Raw genomic sequence first — 16,958 nt, 5'->3', positions numbered from 1 at the left:
TTTTCTTTCCTGTTTAACTTTTTAATTTGCCCGTGTCATGATGTCTTTTAAGATAAGTTTAGAACTTCCGAACTCAGGGCTGAGATGAGCACACAGCCAGCCCTAGAGGAATATTTCAGAATCTCATTGAAAGGAAAAGCAGTTTGAAAAAGTTTATTTAACTTAGAACATTCTTTTGAATTTGAAAAATAGCAACAAAAGTAACAACAGAAATCTTACTGTTTTAAAATAGTAGAGTGTCAGTGCAGATGAAATTATCATTGAAGGAGAAGACCTACTAGGTCCTGAACCAAAATGCCTAAGGCACAGCATTTTCTTCTTTTTGCCTGTAGGTGATCGATGTGTCATGTCAAAATCTGAATATTAGACGTATGAATATATAATGATCCTCCTGTGCTATCAATGCTGCCAAATTGTTCAGGCTTAATTGGTATTTTCTACATAGCCAGTGGAGAGGTGAATGAGAAGCCACTTAAATTATAAACTTGTCAAATATTGTGACATAAAACAAGGTAAAAGATAGATTTTTGTCATCTCATTCTAGGTTCCAACATCTTTGGTGCCTGAAGATATTTTCTGTGTATCATATCAATCTCATCACCTATGTGGAAACTGCTGGAGAAAAATCACAAAACTATTAAAATGTGGGCAAGGGCACATCCACGGTTTCTTCCTCATCTGGGCCTTCAGTTCCATCCAAAAGTCCTGTGGTGTGGTTCTGGGTTTTACCTTTCCCAGTCCCACATCTAAACCATTTCCCTCTCCCTTCACCACAACCTAGATTCTCTGCAGATCATCTCCTCGGCCTCCACAGCAGAAATCTCAGGTCATCCAGTCTCTTTCTGTTCCTCACCCTATTCATCTTCTAAGCCATTAAGTACTGTATATTTACTTCTTAAGGACTGGTTTTACCTGTTCCTTAGCTTAGGCTCTGTCATTTATTGTCTAGACTATTTAAATAGCCTCTGGTCTTACTCTTCAGCCTTGCTCTTTTCTAATCTGTCCTTAGCCTTGTCACCAAGGAGGACAATTCTAATCCTGGGGCTGCCTCCAGGGGAATACTTCATTGGCTCCCCATGGTCTATGCAAGGAAATTAGAGCCTTTAGTCTTACAGACTAAGCCTTTCCATAATCTTCCCAGTTCCTCAACTCCCATCTCTTGCATCAAAACTGTCACATGATCACAGTCCCTAGACTGCAGCTTGCTTTTCTACATTTCCTAGCAGAGTGCTTGGCATGCAGTCTTCAGTATGTTAATATTTAAGTTAGAGACAGAATTGAACAGACATCCTTGTCTTCTTAGTACTCATTGTGATTTGCATTTTTCTAAAGGGAAAATGTCTAACATGGTAAATTTATTATGGATTCAAGAATTAGAAGATATTTGAAATATAACTCATTCCGTTCACCTGTTTAATGAATAAATCTCTTCTCTAGCACTTCTAACTATTGGTTAAGCTCAAATAACTCCTAGGACAGTGTGCTTATTACCTCTAACAACAAATTAAATTCCAGAAAACAATGATAAATGTTTTATGCAAAATTTTCTTTATATAGCTTTTATCTGCTGATGCCGGTCCTTCAGATATTTAAAGACAGCTGTACTCTTTTCTCTGTGGTTGCCTCTTCTCTCCAGTAATATACCAATTGTATCAAATCATCCTCCTACCTAATGGTATCAACTCTCTTGCCTTTTTGGGACTCCCTTAGCTCGCTCCAAGTTGTTCTCATGTGTTTACCAATCTGTCCACTGCAGAGACGTGTTCAGGACTGCTCTCCTGGTTGCTCTCATGCTTATTAGTGGAGCCTGAGATTACAGTAGGTCCTTTGGCAGCAACATCATTTTATTGAGTCATTTTGACTAAAGTCATTCCTTATTTCTACTTAAGGGCAGAAACCATGTATTCCTAGCATCCATCCTGTTGCATTTTGTTTAAAAGTTGGTACATAAATCTGGTACTTGAGTAATTACATTTTTGAGCTAAATTTTATCCCTGCTGAATTTCATCTTGTTGGAGAAAGTCTTTTTGTGAAACTTGGTTCAAATAATATAACATAGCCAATATCCTCCCTAGCTTTTTGTTAATGTAAGTTTATGCCATTGATGAAATTATTCAATATGATTAAATAATAATATCTGTAATAATAGTAGATATTTATTGAACATTAAATATATGCCAGGCATCATAGCTCAGCATTTCCATATGTATCCTCGGTAGTTCCATACAGTACTGTGAAGTAGATACCGTTAATACCCTCATTTTACACATCAGCCATGAATCAGGTATAGGTCCCCGAGGGCCGCTTCTGAAATCTTTCTTCTAGTTGATATTAATTCACACATCAGTATCTTTTGAGGAGAGTCTTTCAACCAGTTATGAACAAATAAACTTACTTGTACTAGAACCTAATACATAAATCTTTTATATACAAGATATCAGTATAATAAACTCCTGTGTATTTATCTTTATGATTTTTCCTGATTAGTAACATAAAACCATTGAGAAATTATAGAAACCATACAAAATTGTAAAGCAAAGATAATAATGACCCTGAATCTTACCATCCAGAACAACCACTGTTAACTTTAAAGTATTTCTTAGCCTTCTTTTTGACACATATACATAATCTCATGTTTCTTGTCAATTCTTCCCTACGTACAGTGCCCAATTCTTTCAGAACTGTAGCATTATCTGCTGCTTTTCAAAGAGACTCTTCTATAAGTGAGGAGATAATTAGTTAATTTGAATGATTATTTGACTTTAATATTTATGTTACTGGATCTCTTCAGCTTTTTAAAATAATAAATTTGTAATGAGGAGTAATATGTATTATTCATATGTTTTGTATTATTCATATGTAATGTTGGCTTATGAAATGAAATTGAGTGATGTTGAGTAATTGGTAATGTGAGTGAATCTCTATTCAATTTTATTTAAAAAATATATCTTTGTTTATTAACCACCATATGCCTTTCTATCTTTAAATGACTTTCTAAGGACTAGGACCTCAGTGTCTCACCACTCGTCCAAACCACTGCTCTTTCTGTTACACTCTGCCTCCCTTGTATAAGAATGTCAAGAAGGCATTGGGCTTTGTGATCCTTTTTGAAAAATTAGGGTTTGATTCAAGAAGCCATAGTAAGACTTAAAAGAGGGAAGTAACATATCCAAAGGGGCATGTTAGAATAGAGAGTTTGGGAAAATGAAAAGGAAGGTGATAATGGTAGAATCTGATAGTTCAGCAAGGTAGGTCTTTAATCTCAGGTAAGAGATTAAAAATACATGGACGAAAAGAAACATAAATTTTATTATTATAAGAAAGCTCATCATGGTTTTTCATGGTCAAATTGAATATGTGAAAATAAAGGCAAATAATTCGGCAACTGTTCTGGATACCACTTTCTATGACCACATTAAAATTTTGATATCTAGAGAAGTTTGGCATTTATATTTCAGGATAATATTATAAGCATCTATTTTTTGGATGGATCAGCCCTTTGGTCCTGTCTTTGTGAGGAAGGCACCGTGAGGACTGGTTTAGAAGTACTGGGTTTGAATCTGGGTTCTGCCACTTACAAGTTACCTGACCCCTCTCAGTCTCAATTCATTCATCTGTAAAATGGACATGAGCAAGCTAGTGTGAGTATCAGCTGAAATAATAGATGAATGTCCCTAATATATGAATGGCATGGAGAAGGTTCTCAGCAAAGGCTAGATCACTTCCTGCCTGTGTCCCATGTCTTTCCCACCTCTCTGTGGCTGCTGCAGTTAGGCAACTGATATTGAGATGTGGGTGTATAACTCAAGGAGCTTGGATTCTTTATTACTTCCCTTAGAAGAGAAAGTGTGGGCTTATAAGGTCATTCAATGATAATTCTTTTATCTCTCTTTACACCCAGGATCAGCTTTTGTTATTTTGCTATTTTTTTTAGTTATACTGTACAGTTGCTAGAAACATGAAAAGCAAGGAATTATGATTTTAAATTTATATAACAGACTTTCAGCAAAGGGTCTGCAGAAGATTCCCTCCACTGTTGTAGATGTGCAGCCTAGGAGATGTGCTAATCTTAGAGTATAGTAGCTTGTAGGAATTTTGGATGATTTTATGAGAATAAAAGTTTGATGTATAAATCCTATTTGCTTCTCATGAGAAGGAAAAGACTGGATGTGGGTGATGACAGAGGTATCAGACCTCAGAATGGGGATTTTCCTGATGGTTTCCAGTAATCCACTTACTGTGTGGTCCAAAATAAGTTTCAGATAGGAGTGTTGCAAGAAACAAAGAGGTAACGTGTAAATCACTTTCTGCAGTTTTGGCACATACTAGTTCCTCAATAAATGTTTGTCTCTTTTTTTCCTCCCACTCTCTGAGAAAAGAGTTCCTTTTCACTAACATGTAAGTTGTAGAACTGAGCATTAGACTGTTGCTGCTTGCTCATTAGAGTTTGATAGCCTACTCTGGCCTTTGTAAACTGCTACCATCAGATGAGGTGTTGCTGGTTCTCAAATGACTTTATCTGATCTAGAGAAATTAAAAATTTATGAATTAGTAGATTTTAAGAATTAGGAAAAAAATATGTGGTAAATACTAGGTGTCTTTACCCTGATACTTTAGTCCCCCGCCCCCCCCTCCCCCCGCCTTTGTTTCTGTGGTAGGAGATCGTTTGGGAGAACTTTTTTAAAAAAAACAAAATGCAATAAAAAAAATTCTTCTTAAAGTTATTAAACTTAGAATGAAAATATGGGAGTAGATAGGGGGAGACCGTGTAATAGGGCCAAGAATCACTATGTCACTGAATTTTACTTCTCTTGCAAGCAGCCTGTGTAATTTTGCTTTGCCTTATCTTTCTTACAATAGTAATAAAAATAATAATAACAATACTTTGCATTTGTATAACACTTCCAAGTTGATCCTGTTGTTAAAGTGTGATTCTTCAAAAGCTAAAGACAAAGTTTTCATATAAACATGAAATAAACATATGTCATAGATTTATTCAACTCGTTAAATAGTGAGACATCCACTGAGATGTTAAAACTGATTCAAAGTGTATTTGAGGAGCCGAGTATTTATGGACTATTTAATAAAGGGATTTTAGAATAAGATTGGTAAGTTAGATCCAAAATTGATAATGTCCTACAGGATCGTCAACTATAATCTTTGGGGTTAACTTTTCCATTGGACAGAAACTATTTGCATTTATTCCAAACAAAAATCTTCACATTAACTCCTGTCCCTATGGAATAGTAAATAACTCAGACAATAGGAAGTTAATCAGAAGTGTAAGTCCAGCACTGCACCAAGGACACGCAGGGATCTCTTTTGTCTCTTCTCAAGTTTTAGGTAACTTTTCTCACTCTGTCTTTGCGTTGAAAGGCATCATCAAAACTTGTTAATTTGTACAAGGTTATATCTTTGATTTTAGGAAACAAAGTATCATAGTCTGATATAAAACCTAGCCATAGAAAGTGCTTTGTGTGAGTGTATGTTTTAATGACCAAATGTTTATGTTTAATAAAAACATATTTAGTAATGCCATAGCGTATGTGTATTCTGAGAAGGTAATGTTTATGGAGTTTTTTATATTACTGAATAAGTTAGTGTTTTAGATATTAGATATGGGAATATTGAACAGTGAACCCAATTGTGGCTCTCAGGATCCTTCTGCTCTCTCTTGAAGTAACTGTCTGTGGTATCTCTAAGAACAGCTTCCCCTGGTACCAGTCCTGTGCTCTAGAACAGAACTACTGCTTAGTCCCACATCCATGATGAGATTTCCAATGATCTGTGCTTAGGCTACTTCTTTGGCTGGAATGTAGTCTGACACATTCCTGTCTGCTGAAAGTTCCAACACAATTGAAATAGCCTCCACAGAGCATTCCCTGAACTCAGCTGTAAGGGATGTTGTTAACAACACTTTGCAATTCCTCATGTTTCTTATTATATGTTGTCTTTGATTTGTTATCTGTGAATCTGATTTTGTCTACTCCATTAGATTATAAATTTCTTAAAATTAAGTGCTGGGGCCTTGTTTTATTCGTCTTTGTGTTTCTGGATAACCAGAGTTTAGCATGGGGCCTTCTGTAGCCCAGTGCCCTTGCAGGTGTTTATTCAGTTGATGGGGATGTCAGAAGATCGTGGGGGGAGAACTTACCATGTACCTGGTTCCAGTAATTCTAATACCATCCCTAAAAAGTGAATTAATACATTAGTCAAATAACTTTGGCTTGCCGTTTAACAAAAAATTGAGTACCTATTATGTATCAAGCATTGTTCCAGATGCTTTGGATAAAAAGAGAAGACATAGCTTTTATCTTTAAGTCATGTGCAGCCTACTGGAGGAAACAGATATGTAAATTAATAAATGCAATCTAGCATGACATTTGTTCAAGGTCACATAGCCTGTGAGTGGTGGAACTGTAATTGAAACCCAAGTGTGTTCAACTCCAAAGCCACCAAAGCCAAGATGCTTCCAGAACAGAAAAACTAGTTGGGCTAAGAGTGAAGTCTCCTCAGAGGAGCAAAATAACAGCTTTGCTCTTCCTATCATTTGAAACAATTATTAAATCAAACCATTTTGTTTTATTTGCAAACTAGGTCCTTCAGAAGCTTGGGAAAGCCGATGAGACAAAAGATGAACAATTTGAAGAATATGTCCAGAACTTCAAACGGCAAGAGGTAAATTGCACTTGTTTAGTTTCTGGAGTGGGAAATGGGGTGATTATGTGTGTGTTTTAGCATATCTAAAATGCTTTAAGATTGAAGAAAGAACTTTATTAGACGTGGTGTTAACCTGAAAGTAATGCCTACTAGTTCTGTAGATTATGGAGCGCAAAGGACAAGGCAGTAGGCACTGCAGGAGAAGATTTACGTTTTAGAATCTCAGGAGATTAAAACATTGCTTCTCTGGAGCTTTTCAATATAGATTACTGAGCTACAGGAAAGATGATGTTTTTGGTGATTTATATTCCACTAAGTATTAGCAATAGTTAAATACTTTTGGCAAAATTACTTCAATTGCTGCCTGCTTCAAGATCATGCATTCTCAGTAGGGATTATATCTCCCCCATGAGGCTGAAAATTGGTTCTTGGTGGGTGAAAAAAATCATATTCTTTATCATGTAAACAGATATATACTCTATCTATGGCATTAAAATTTCATGGGGGTGGTGATATTAGGGAAAAATCTAAAACAGCTCCTTAGGGGAGGTGATAATGAAAAAAAGGTCGAGAAACACGATTTGTGATATTTGTTCCTTAAGTGGTCTAATAGACGCATAAATTTAAAAAAAAAAAACATGTTTTAAATTATTTGTTTATATCTCTTAAGGCTTGGATAATTGGCTAGCATGCATGAATGCCAGGGAGAGGGAAGCACAAGTGGGCTCTCTGAGGTTAGAAGCTTCAGATCTGGAGGTCATTCTAGAGGTGGGGCGGGAAGAAGGCTGGGCCAGCAGGCTCTGGAACATGGGGTTTGGACACGGGGAAAATGTAAGGATATGGATTTACTTTCCTGTTGTCATTGGAGCTACCAGTGTCCACAGAGGAAATTGTGGCCTTAGGGATGAGTATGTGAGAGAAAAGAGAGGAGTGTTAGAGAAGAAAACAGTAATAGAGATAAAAATAGATTATGTCCAAATAACCGAATAATAGATTTATGAAGATAGAAAGGGAATTCCTAGAGAATGTTGGATCTAGGTCCACAGAATAAGGTGTCTCCCAGTCTCCTCCAGGAGAATAGATTTTCCACGTCTCCTGATGTTCTCATTTATTGAGTTCTTACATACTCTCTTGTGCAACAGGATAGATAATGTCCATACAATAGGAAAATGTTCATATAGGTCATTGTCTTGGATTGCAGTAACTTCCCACAGAAAAAAATTTGTCAAGCAGTACCCTGTTAATTTTCAGGACATTCCCAAATGTTTGCTTTAAGAGATTGGATTTGAATAGAAGTGACTCATATTTAACCATTTTTCCAACTTGAAAATTTATACTCTATCCTTCGAAACCTAGTTATCCAGCTTGGTGTGTCCCTATGGAGCGAATTAGTTCTTTACTCTTATTTTTTCCTCCATTACTTTTATGGTATTATGATGTTGTCAGCACCCCAGAAGGCTAACCTTGAGAAGCATCAAGTTCAGAAATGCGTTAATGACTAGGAAGCATTTTGCATTTTGCAGTTACAGTAAATTATTATTTCTCTTTTTTGGACTTTGTTGGAACCAGGTTAAGATTATTATTATTATTTTTTTTTTTGTCTAAGGTACTAGAGAAAAGTACAGTTGACTAAATCATCAACTTCATCGGTTAAATGATCTGTGCCACAAGGAGCTGCAGCATGGGGTGACTTTATAATGCTACTCTGCCATCTATTCCTGTGTAGGAATATCAACTATTTCATTTGTATAAAATGAAAATATATATCATTTATACATTTTCAAATAGTATGTTATCATTTTTGAAGATCAACACCTTAGTTCTCTCAAGAATATTAGCATATTTCAAGATCTGGGTAAAACATCAAAATTTGGGGAAATTTGCACAAGCAATTTTACTTTATAAAAGTGAAACAAATAGATTGGAAATGTAGAAATAGTATTTATCAGGGAATCTTCTGACTCCCTTTGGTTCCCTTTGGAAATAATTTTGCATCAAAAATATCTTGAATTGCACATACTCATTTCGATGTTTTTTATTTGTTTATGTCAAAAAAGTAAATTTATAGTCATTTTAGTGCGGTGAGGAGGAATGGTCCTTTAACTATCTGTATATTAGAAGGAGAGAAGGACAAAAGGAAGGGGGTGGGAGGAAGTATGGAGAGAGATTTATTAATTTTTTTATAGAAGCATATTAAAGCTTGGGAGGAAGAGCCAAACTGACTTTATTAACACTCTATATTGGGAAAATTGTGTCCCTTTAATCCCCAGTGTGTATTTGTGACCAATTCAGCATGGGTCACTGAAAAAGATGAGGTGTTTACGTAACACATTAATCTAGGAAGTAAGATTGCCCAACATGTGGTGACCTCTACAAGGCCTATGATTTTAGTATTAACATAATACCCGAAGATACTATTTACAATATGAGACAAACCATATTTGAATTTGTGCATTATGTTACAGTCATCTGATAACTCTCAATTGTACTTAATCAAAAGTAGCTTATTCTAGAATGCTCTAGAAAGAATTTATCTTGCTTTTATATTCCTTTTAATGCAATCATAAGGGTTGTCATAATTATTGATTTATTTCCTGCTTGTTCATGTTGGAATCAAAGGTGGCAGAGGGTCTGTTTGAACTCTAGTTGAGGCTTAGCTTATATTTTATTCCAACCCCAAATTTTCTTTTTGATCCCAAACCTCTTTTTTCTAAAAGGTGGTTTGTGTTGGACCAAGAACATGGATAATGGGTCTGTACATACTCTCTCCATTGCTGTAGTTTTTGTGGTCTAGCTTTTATAAACTGCTCAGTTAGGAAAAGAAGGAAACAGTGAACTCCTCTACCAAGAATTTGGGATTTTCTGTGACGATTTAGTGCTACGGAGAGCAAAGATTATAGAAATCCAAAGGAATAACAAAGTCTGACTTCAACATTTCCTCCCCAGAGGTTTATTTTTCTTTGTATTTTTCATCTCTTAACCAGTGTCACTAACGAGTAGCAGAATTGGCTGTTGTGAATATTGGCTGCTTTCAGTGCACCTGGTTGCTGGCTGACGGATCTGTTAATGATCAGAGAAAAGGTCCCACAGTGGAAGGAAGAGCTTTGGCTTCTCTCCCTCCTTCCTGTTAATAACTGCCCCCACTAAGCCATGCCTATGACAGCAAGTGTGATTGTCCCCACTAAGCCATGCCTATGACAGCAAGTTACTAATTAAAACAAGTAACTAGTAAGCGAAAGGCTGGTTGGGCATCAAAAAACCGACTATTTGATCATTTTCAGTGAGTACAGAAAGGTGCTACAGAAAGGTACAATCTGAGAACAATGCTTCAAATAAAGGAAAAGGGAGTATCAATTCTCACCATCTGCAGAGCTTCTCATTCTCTCTTTTAAATACCATAGCTGTGTAGTTCTGCTGCTTTTCTCCGTGTCTGCCACCAAGACACAGCCTAACTTTGGTGTTATACAAATGAAGAAGAAAAGAAACATTGGGACCTTGAAATCCTCTCCAGTGGTGAGAATTCGGAGGCAGTGATTCCAATTATTAGGATAATCCACTGACTGAGAGCTGGAGTCATGTCTTCTCTCTGATTGCTCCTCAGCCCAGGGATACTGTCTGGCTGCTTTCATCTTTTAATCTCCACGGGATCCAGGATTTGCACATAAGCTTAAAAATTTGTTAAACTTGAAGTGGAACTGGTGGCAGAAATCATCGTTTCCAACACATTCCCAGAGCAGGTTTTTATTTCTGGCATTGAAGAGATGTTGAATATTATATGAAATTTGGTATTCAGTTTCACAACATTTTTTAGTACATATGTACATAAATAGTTAAAAATAAAACTTACAGAATAGACGTTTTAAAAAAATATAAATACAAAATATACTCCCACATTGTGTTCACATGTAGATAAAATTTTTATTTATAGCAAATCACATTTACATTCTGAAAAATTTTGCAATTTGTTTGAACCAATAGGCCCAGCAGATACCTTAGGACTTTTTTTTTAAACCACAGATAACCATGATGTGAATATGAATATGTTACTGTATCCACCTTTCATTATATTAATAGTGACTTTTCTCTGAAATAACTGTTGCCTTGACTACTGTGAGTCCATGAGGTCTCTTTTGGGTAATGATCCGGTTCTAAATGCCAGCATCCTAGCCCAGAGTGTGGAGAACCTCATTCAGCCAACAGAGCCTCCTGTCAGGTCACTACACCTTCTGGACTCTGAGTCAGAACCTCAGGTGGTGGGTTTTGTACCCACCAGAACAGTGTTTTTCAAATTGACAGCTCCACCAGAATCACCCAGAAGGCCTGGGTACAGCATAGATTGCTGGCCCCGCCCCTGGAGTTTCCAATTCTATAGGTCTGGGGTGAGGCCTGAGAATTTGCATTTCTGACAAGTTTCAAGATGATGTAAATTATGCTGGTCTGGGGACAACACATGGAGGACCAGTTCTTTGTTTCTATTCATACAGTGTTTTTTTTCCAAGCACTTCCTCTGACTAGCTCTTGAAACTTCTCATTATATGTCTGGTGTCTATTTTTAGTGTTGTCATGACAAAATATGGTCATGCTCTGACTTACCTGTGATCTGCATATCTCAAATCTGCTATGAGGATCTTATCTTTACCAGGCATGATTTTGGATGCAGTGGCAGAGTTCCCTTCTTCCCAAGGTTGTTGATCTTGGAAACTGATGCCCCTGGAAGAGATAAAATATGTGCTGCTTACACCTTAATGAGTTTAATAGGCTCTTCCTAGGTACTCGGGCTTAATGGGGGGAGCATATAGAAAGCATTAGAACTCTAGATGTAGGATCCTGAGAAAAAAATGAAAAGTACTTATCTAGGGTCAGATAAGTGCAGCAAATATAAAGCCTTGAAAATGAAAAGATCTTTCAATGCAGTTGAATTAGCCAGTTAGCTTCATGTGCTCATTCCCAGCAGGATCACCACAGAAGTGACGCTGTGTTCTTTCCAGTCCCCGACATGAGAAGACACAGGACATTGATTTGTACTGTTACTACTTTGTCAGCTTTTATCACTTGGTTAATAGAATGCTGTCTTCCAAGTTTCTCAAGTATAAAGTTTTTGTAGTTTTAAATTAAGTAATTAGTAAGTATTTGGTGAGGATGTACTTTGAGACTATAAATATCCTGTTTGTTATCAAACTTTCACCTACTAGTTTTCTCATTGAAGCTTCTTGTCTGAAATCAGTTATTACTCTGATGGTTGCTAAATGGTGATTTTTTTTCTAATTATTTCTGCATTTATTAATTAGCCTTCTATTCTATAGTAAAACTCTCTCTTCTCTGTTGATTAATTATCTCAGTATAGACTTATAGATTCCTATTTTATTTAATGAGTTATAATACATTATTATTAATTTTGAAATACAATTGCCCAAAAATTGGCCAATGGAAACTCTTAGGAGTTGACTCCTGTGTTCTTTTCACATATCCCCATCATTCTTTTCTTACTTTTGGGTACAGGATTTTCCAGATTCGCATTATGCTTTTCTTACCCACCCTTGGAATCAGTGGTTTCTCCAAGGAGTCTTGTTTTCTGCTAGTGGATAATGGCATTTAGAAACCAAGATCTGGGTGCTAGGTGAACTCTTTGCTTCTAGGGTATTATGCTTCTAGGCCTTCTAACAGAACAGAATATACCCAAACACACACACTCACACACAGATTTATATACATAGACATCTATATTTTTTATTTCTCATCTATCTGAAGCCACGATTATCTCCTGCTTTACTTGAGCCTTCCCTCTTCCCGTATTTATACCTCCTTTGAGAGTGAGAGTTCTGGCTTCCATTATTTTCAATGTATGTATTTATTTGTGCAGTCCCCTTTATGTAACCTATCTTCTGACCATGTGGGCCATCTCTTCATCTCCTGTGTTGCACCAGCCAAGAGTGTTTTCTGCTCTCTGGCTATGGGCTGATTCATATTCGCCTGTACTTTTCTCCTCCAGGCCCATTGGCCAATACTCACCACCCACTCAGCACACCAGCTGAGAGTTCCTCCTTGCCTAGTGGCATGCCTGTTAAGAGTTCTCTCTACCCTGGCTTCTGGCACCATGCCGTCTGAGAGTTTCCCACCACCCCCAATAACTCTGGCAGTGCAGCAGTGGAAATAACTCAATTATTGAATGTTGGCACCTAATGCAGTTTTATAATGGGGGTCTATTAAAACATACATGTCTATGGAGTATACTAAATGATAATCATTATTAATGTCCTAAAAGAAAGTTAGCAGTTATATAGTCTTTTGACTTATTGGACAATCTGCTTTTTACACTGTAATAGGATGATACTCATTAATTAAAATATAAGCAAATTATAATTAATTATGTAAAAATGTAATTAATTAAAAATGGTTTATTTGCATTTATATTTAAATAATTAAAATGTGGCTCTCTCACCTTATCAGGAATTTAAGAGAGATGTAGTAGTAGGAAGTTTCACAGAATGGTAGAATTGACCCTAATTACCCTTGTTCTGTTATGGCCATTGAGGGAAATCACAGTAGAATTCTCAATGGTAGGATGAGGGCTTAGTTGTGCCAGGGCAGCTCTGGTACAAATTATGGGTTTATTATTTATAGAGCATATTCCTCTTGTTGTCTATTTTAATGTGTTTATCTAAAATAGACATTATTCCAGGTCACATATTTGAAAAATGAAATCATTTGTTCAGGGTGAGGAGAAGGTATAAAAATAAAATATTTAAATTATGTTAAAAATATTTAAAATTATGTTTAAATATTTAAATTATAGGTCTCTTTAAGATCACAGTGGTCAAAGTATTTGAAATTCAGTGCCATGACATTAATTAACTATGTTATAATCAGACAGTGGGACTGTCTGATTGTCTTCATGTTCAGTTTATTGCCCATTGGTAGACACCTTTTAGCAGAACACACATGCTTTAAATTGAATCAGTCTTACCTTTGGGTCCTTTATGTAATGAACAAGGCTGTTAAATGGTGAGTGTTAACCTAAAAATAAAAGGCCTTTTAAAGTGAGAGGCAGCAAGCATTTATTGATCAATAAGAAGATCTACTTTGGAAGCATTGTTTCAGACAGAAACCCAAATGATGTTATCATTAGGCAATAAAGACACTTTATATTTATGAAATGAGGAAGGGGAATAATTACATCAATAGAAGAAGGCAAATAACAGAACATAGTGATATTCATTCTAAACAGTGTTTTTAATTTTCGGTCCAGTAGTCTTCAGTACAATAGTCATAATAACTGCTTTCTTGATACCTTTGCAAACAGTTCTTTTGTGAGACATAAGGTTCTCAGGCCCAGTCCAAAGGTTATTTTGTCCTGTTTTAACATTCCAAAGGCTTGAGACATAAGTCATACAAGGCAAATCCTCTGGCATTGCAACTCTTGCTCCATTTTAAAGTGGCTTCATTTATATTATTGCTTACAAGGGAAAGGAAAGTGTTTTGATGGTGGATGAAGACTCACCAAGGTCTTAAGTGGACATGACAGATGAAGAGGACAGAGTTCCAGTGACATTTCAGCAAAGTGTATAAAAGGGAAGCTCCTATTGAAAGTAACGCTTCATATGAAACCTCTCTAACAGAGAATGAGTAGTCTGTAGATCAAGAAAGGAACATAGAAATGGGGTGGGTGATAATTTTTCTTTTCCTTTAATAATGTGCAATAAAGCAAGACATGAATGCATAGAGAGGTGTGTTATACTCAGTCTGTATTTATCCAAAAACCTCTCTAACCAATAAGCTTTGCCATTCTTAAAAAATATGTCTATTCCACATATACATCTTAACACAAAAATGTCTCTGACCTTTATTCTGGGATAGTTCCCTTAAGTTACCCTCTTAAGAATATGTATTTTCATGACTTGGAGAGAGTTCTTCATTGGTCTTTGTCTTTAATCAGTTCCCTGCTCTGTAGCAGGAGTCCCCATCCTTTTTGGCACCAGGGACTGGTGCTCCTATGAGAATCCAGTGCCCGACGAGTTGAAGTGGAGCTGAGATGGTGATGCTAGTGCTGCGGAGTGGCTGCAAATATAAATGAAGCTCTGATAGCTGGCCCGTCACTCACCTCCTGCTGTATGGACCAGTTCCTAACAGGCCATGGACCAGTACTGGTCTGCAGCCTGGGGTTGGGGACCCTGGCTCTACAGGACACAGGTAATTTGTAGCTTCAAATTATTTTGGGCTCACATTCAGAGCACTAAACCTTTCTTTAGCCATATCCTGATTTGGTCACACTACCCTGTATAATATTTAGCAGATACAGCCTGTCAGTTGTGCAAGTGGCTTTTTACTTTACATATCACATTAAGAAGGCTGCTCAGAGTTAAGATGCTCTGGTGTAATTAAAGGCAGAAAGGAAATTGGTGGAGTGAATAGTTGGTGATCTGTGTCTGATGGTGTCGTGTCATTTAGGGACTGCTTGCTTCTAAGCTCTTCTTCCACTTCCTTCACTGCAAATGCTTCCTTATCATTGGACTGTCCTTGCCTGACTGGCATCTCCATCTGTCCAAATCCCTCCCATCTTTCTTTAACGTCAACTTACAAGATATTTCCTGCTTATTGTATTTCTAGTCCCCTCAGCTAAGATCTCTCTTTCTCTGTGTACTCTAGTAGTACATTATTCATGTTCATTAAAATAGCTTGTCTCAGTTTTCTTATATGAAAGTTATTGTGTATCTTTGTCCTCATTAGATTATAAAATATTTAAAGGAAGACATCTTGTCTTAGTCATTTAATAAAAATCTTCCATACACTCTAGCACTTGCTAGGTGTTTAGTGTATTCTTCTTTGTCACACACATTCTCTGTGTTCACTCTTTATCATGGATATTACATGCCTCCTGACTCATTCAATATCAAAGCCCCTCTTCATTGTCATTTATTGACCTCTTTTATTTTAACTTTTAGCAGCAAAATATCCCTTAGAGAATGTCTTACATAGCCTGAACTTGATTCTAATATGTGTTGTAGAGACTAGAGCAGGGATCTGGTCCCTCTGTGGATTATAAAACTGCCCTGGTTCCATGCTACTTCATATCCATCTGCTGTGACTTGTAGGATTTACAATCTTTTAAGAGCTTTACTAACTTAGTATATAAGTAATTTTAATGTTTTTCAATCATCGAATTCCAATTATGTTCTTCAATTTGTAGATTTTTTAAAAAGTGTATTGTGTTTTGGAGCAAGCTCATTTTTTTCTACTAGGATATTTTTACCACATATATGTAATTGATAACAGCAACAGCTACTTGCTTCTGAGAAGCTTCTGAGAGAATTGTGAGTCTTTTCTGAATTTATGCTAGATTTCCATTAAAATTTAAATTTAATAACCATACAGAATTCTATAGGAGAATTTGTATATGTCTGCATTTCTGGAAATAATGTTTACCTAAAGGTACTACTAGTTCTAGCTAGCTAGAAGTTTCTGTGAAAATTCTGTAATATTGGAAACTGTCTTAGTGTGCAAATATTTTCCAACATTTAAAATATTTTCTCTTAATGTCAACTTTCAAGGGCATTTTTAGGTTATTTGATAGATGACAGCATTTGAATGCCTGTTTATAATAATAATATGCAACTATCTAGACATCTATTTGCCTTATATTTATTGAATATCTTCTGCATGCCAGGAATGGATCTAGGTATTGGGTAATCTTCACTGAATCAGACACACAAAAGTTACTGCTATTGTGGATCATATATTCCAAAACAGGGAGCAGACAGTAAACAAGCAAAACACAATAAATAAGCTGATTATACTGTCTACTAGAAAATGATGAGAGCTATGGGGGAGGGGCGGAAACAGGTAAATAGAGAATAAATAGAGCAAGATGAAAGGTATCAGGAGGCAAATTTCAAGTTTTGCTTCAAAAGGGAGTGAATAAATAAGACTTGTAGCTGGGGGAGGAAGTGAGGTCAAGAAAACATTTTCTTAATATGTCAGAAACATATATTTACTAATAGGACCCATTTAGTAGAAAGGAAAATATGATGGATCAAGGAGGAGATAGGATCTGGGGGGATTGACTTGAGCTGTGAGCAAGATACTTCATTGAAGATAACAGGTTGAAAGCCAAGTATAACTTCCCTGTGGATAAGTGTCTATCAAAAGCATTTCTTGGCTGACTCACATATAAGTATTTAGTGTCTATTAAGCACAAGGCATTGGAAACAAAATGATAAACAACTCAGACATATTTCCTGTCCTTATTAAACTTGTGGTCTAACGTGCTAAAGTCTTTTTTATTTTAAGTAATAAAAGTAGTA

The 16,958-nt window shown here is 36.3% G+C and overlaps 1 protein-coding gene across 2 annotated transcripts in view; it reads left to right on the top strand.

Annotated features, from left to right (window-relative positions):
* The window catches only part of AMPH (amphiphysin), a 196,190-nt gene that overhangs the window by 74,293 nt on the left and 104,939 nt on the right, over window positions 1-16,958 (top strand). For both annotated transcript variants that reach the window (XM_006925336.1, XM_006925335.1), the window contains exon 2: window positions 6,598-6,678. In XM_006925336.1, the coding sequence (XP_006925398.1) occupies window positions 6,598-6,678 (81 nt within the window). The remainder of the gene's footprint in view (window positions 1-6,597; window positions 6,679-16,958) is intronic.

Source organism: Pteropus alecto, unplaced genomic scaffold, assembly GCF_000325575.1.
Source record: "Pteropus alecto unplaced genomic scaffold, ASM32557v1 scaffold109, whole genome shotgun sequence".
NCBI lineage: Eukaryota > Metazoa > Chordata > Mammalia > Chiroptera > Pteropodidae > Pteropus > Pteropus alecto.
This window is presented reverse-complemented; position numbering and strand designations above follow the sequence as displayed.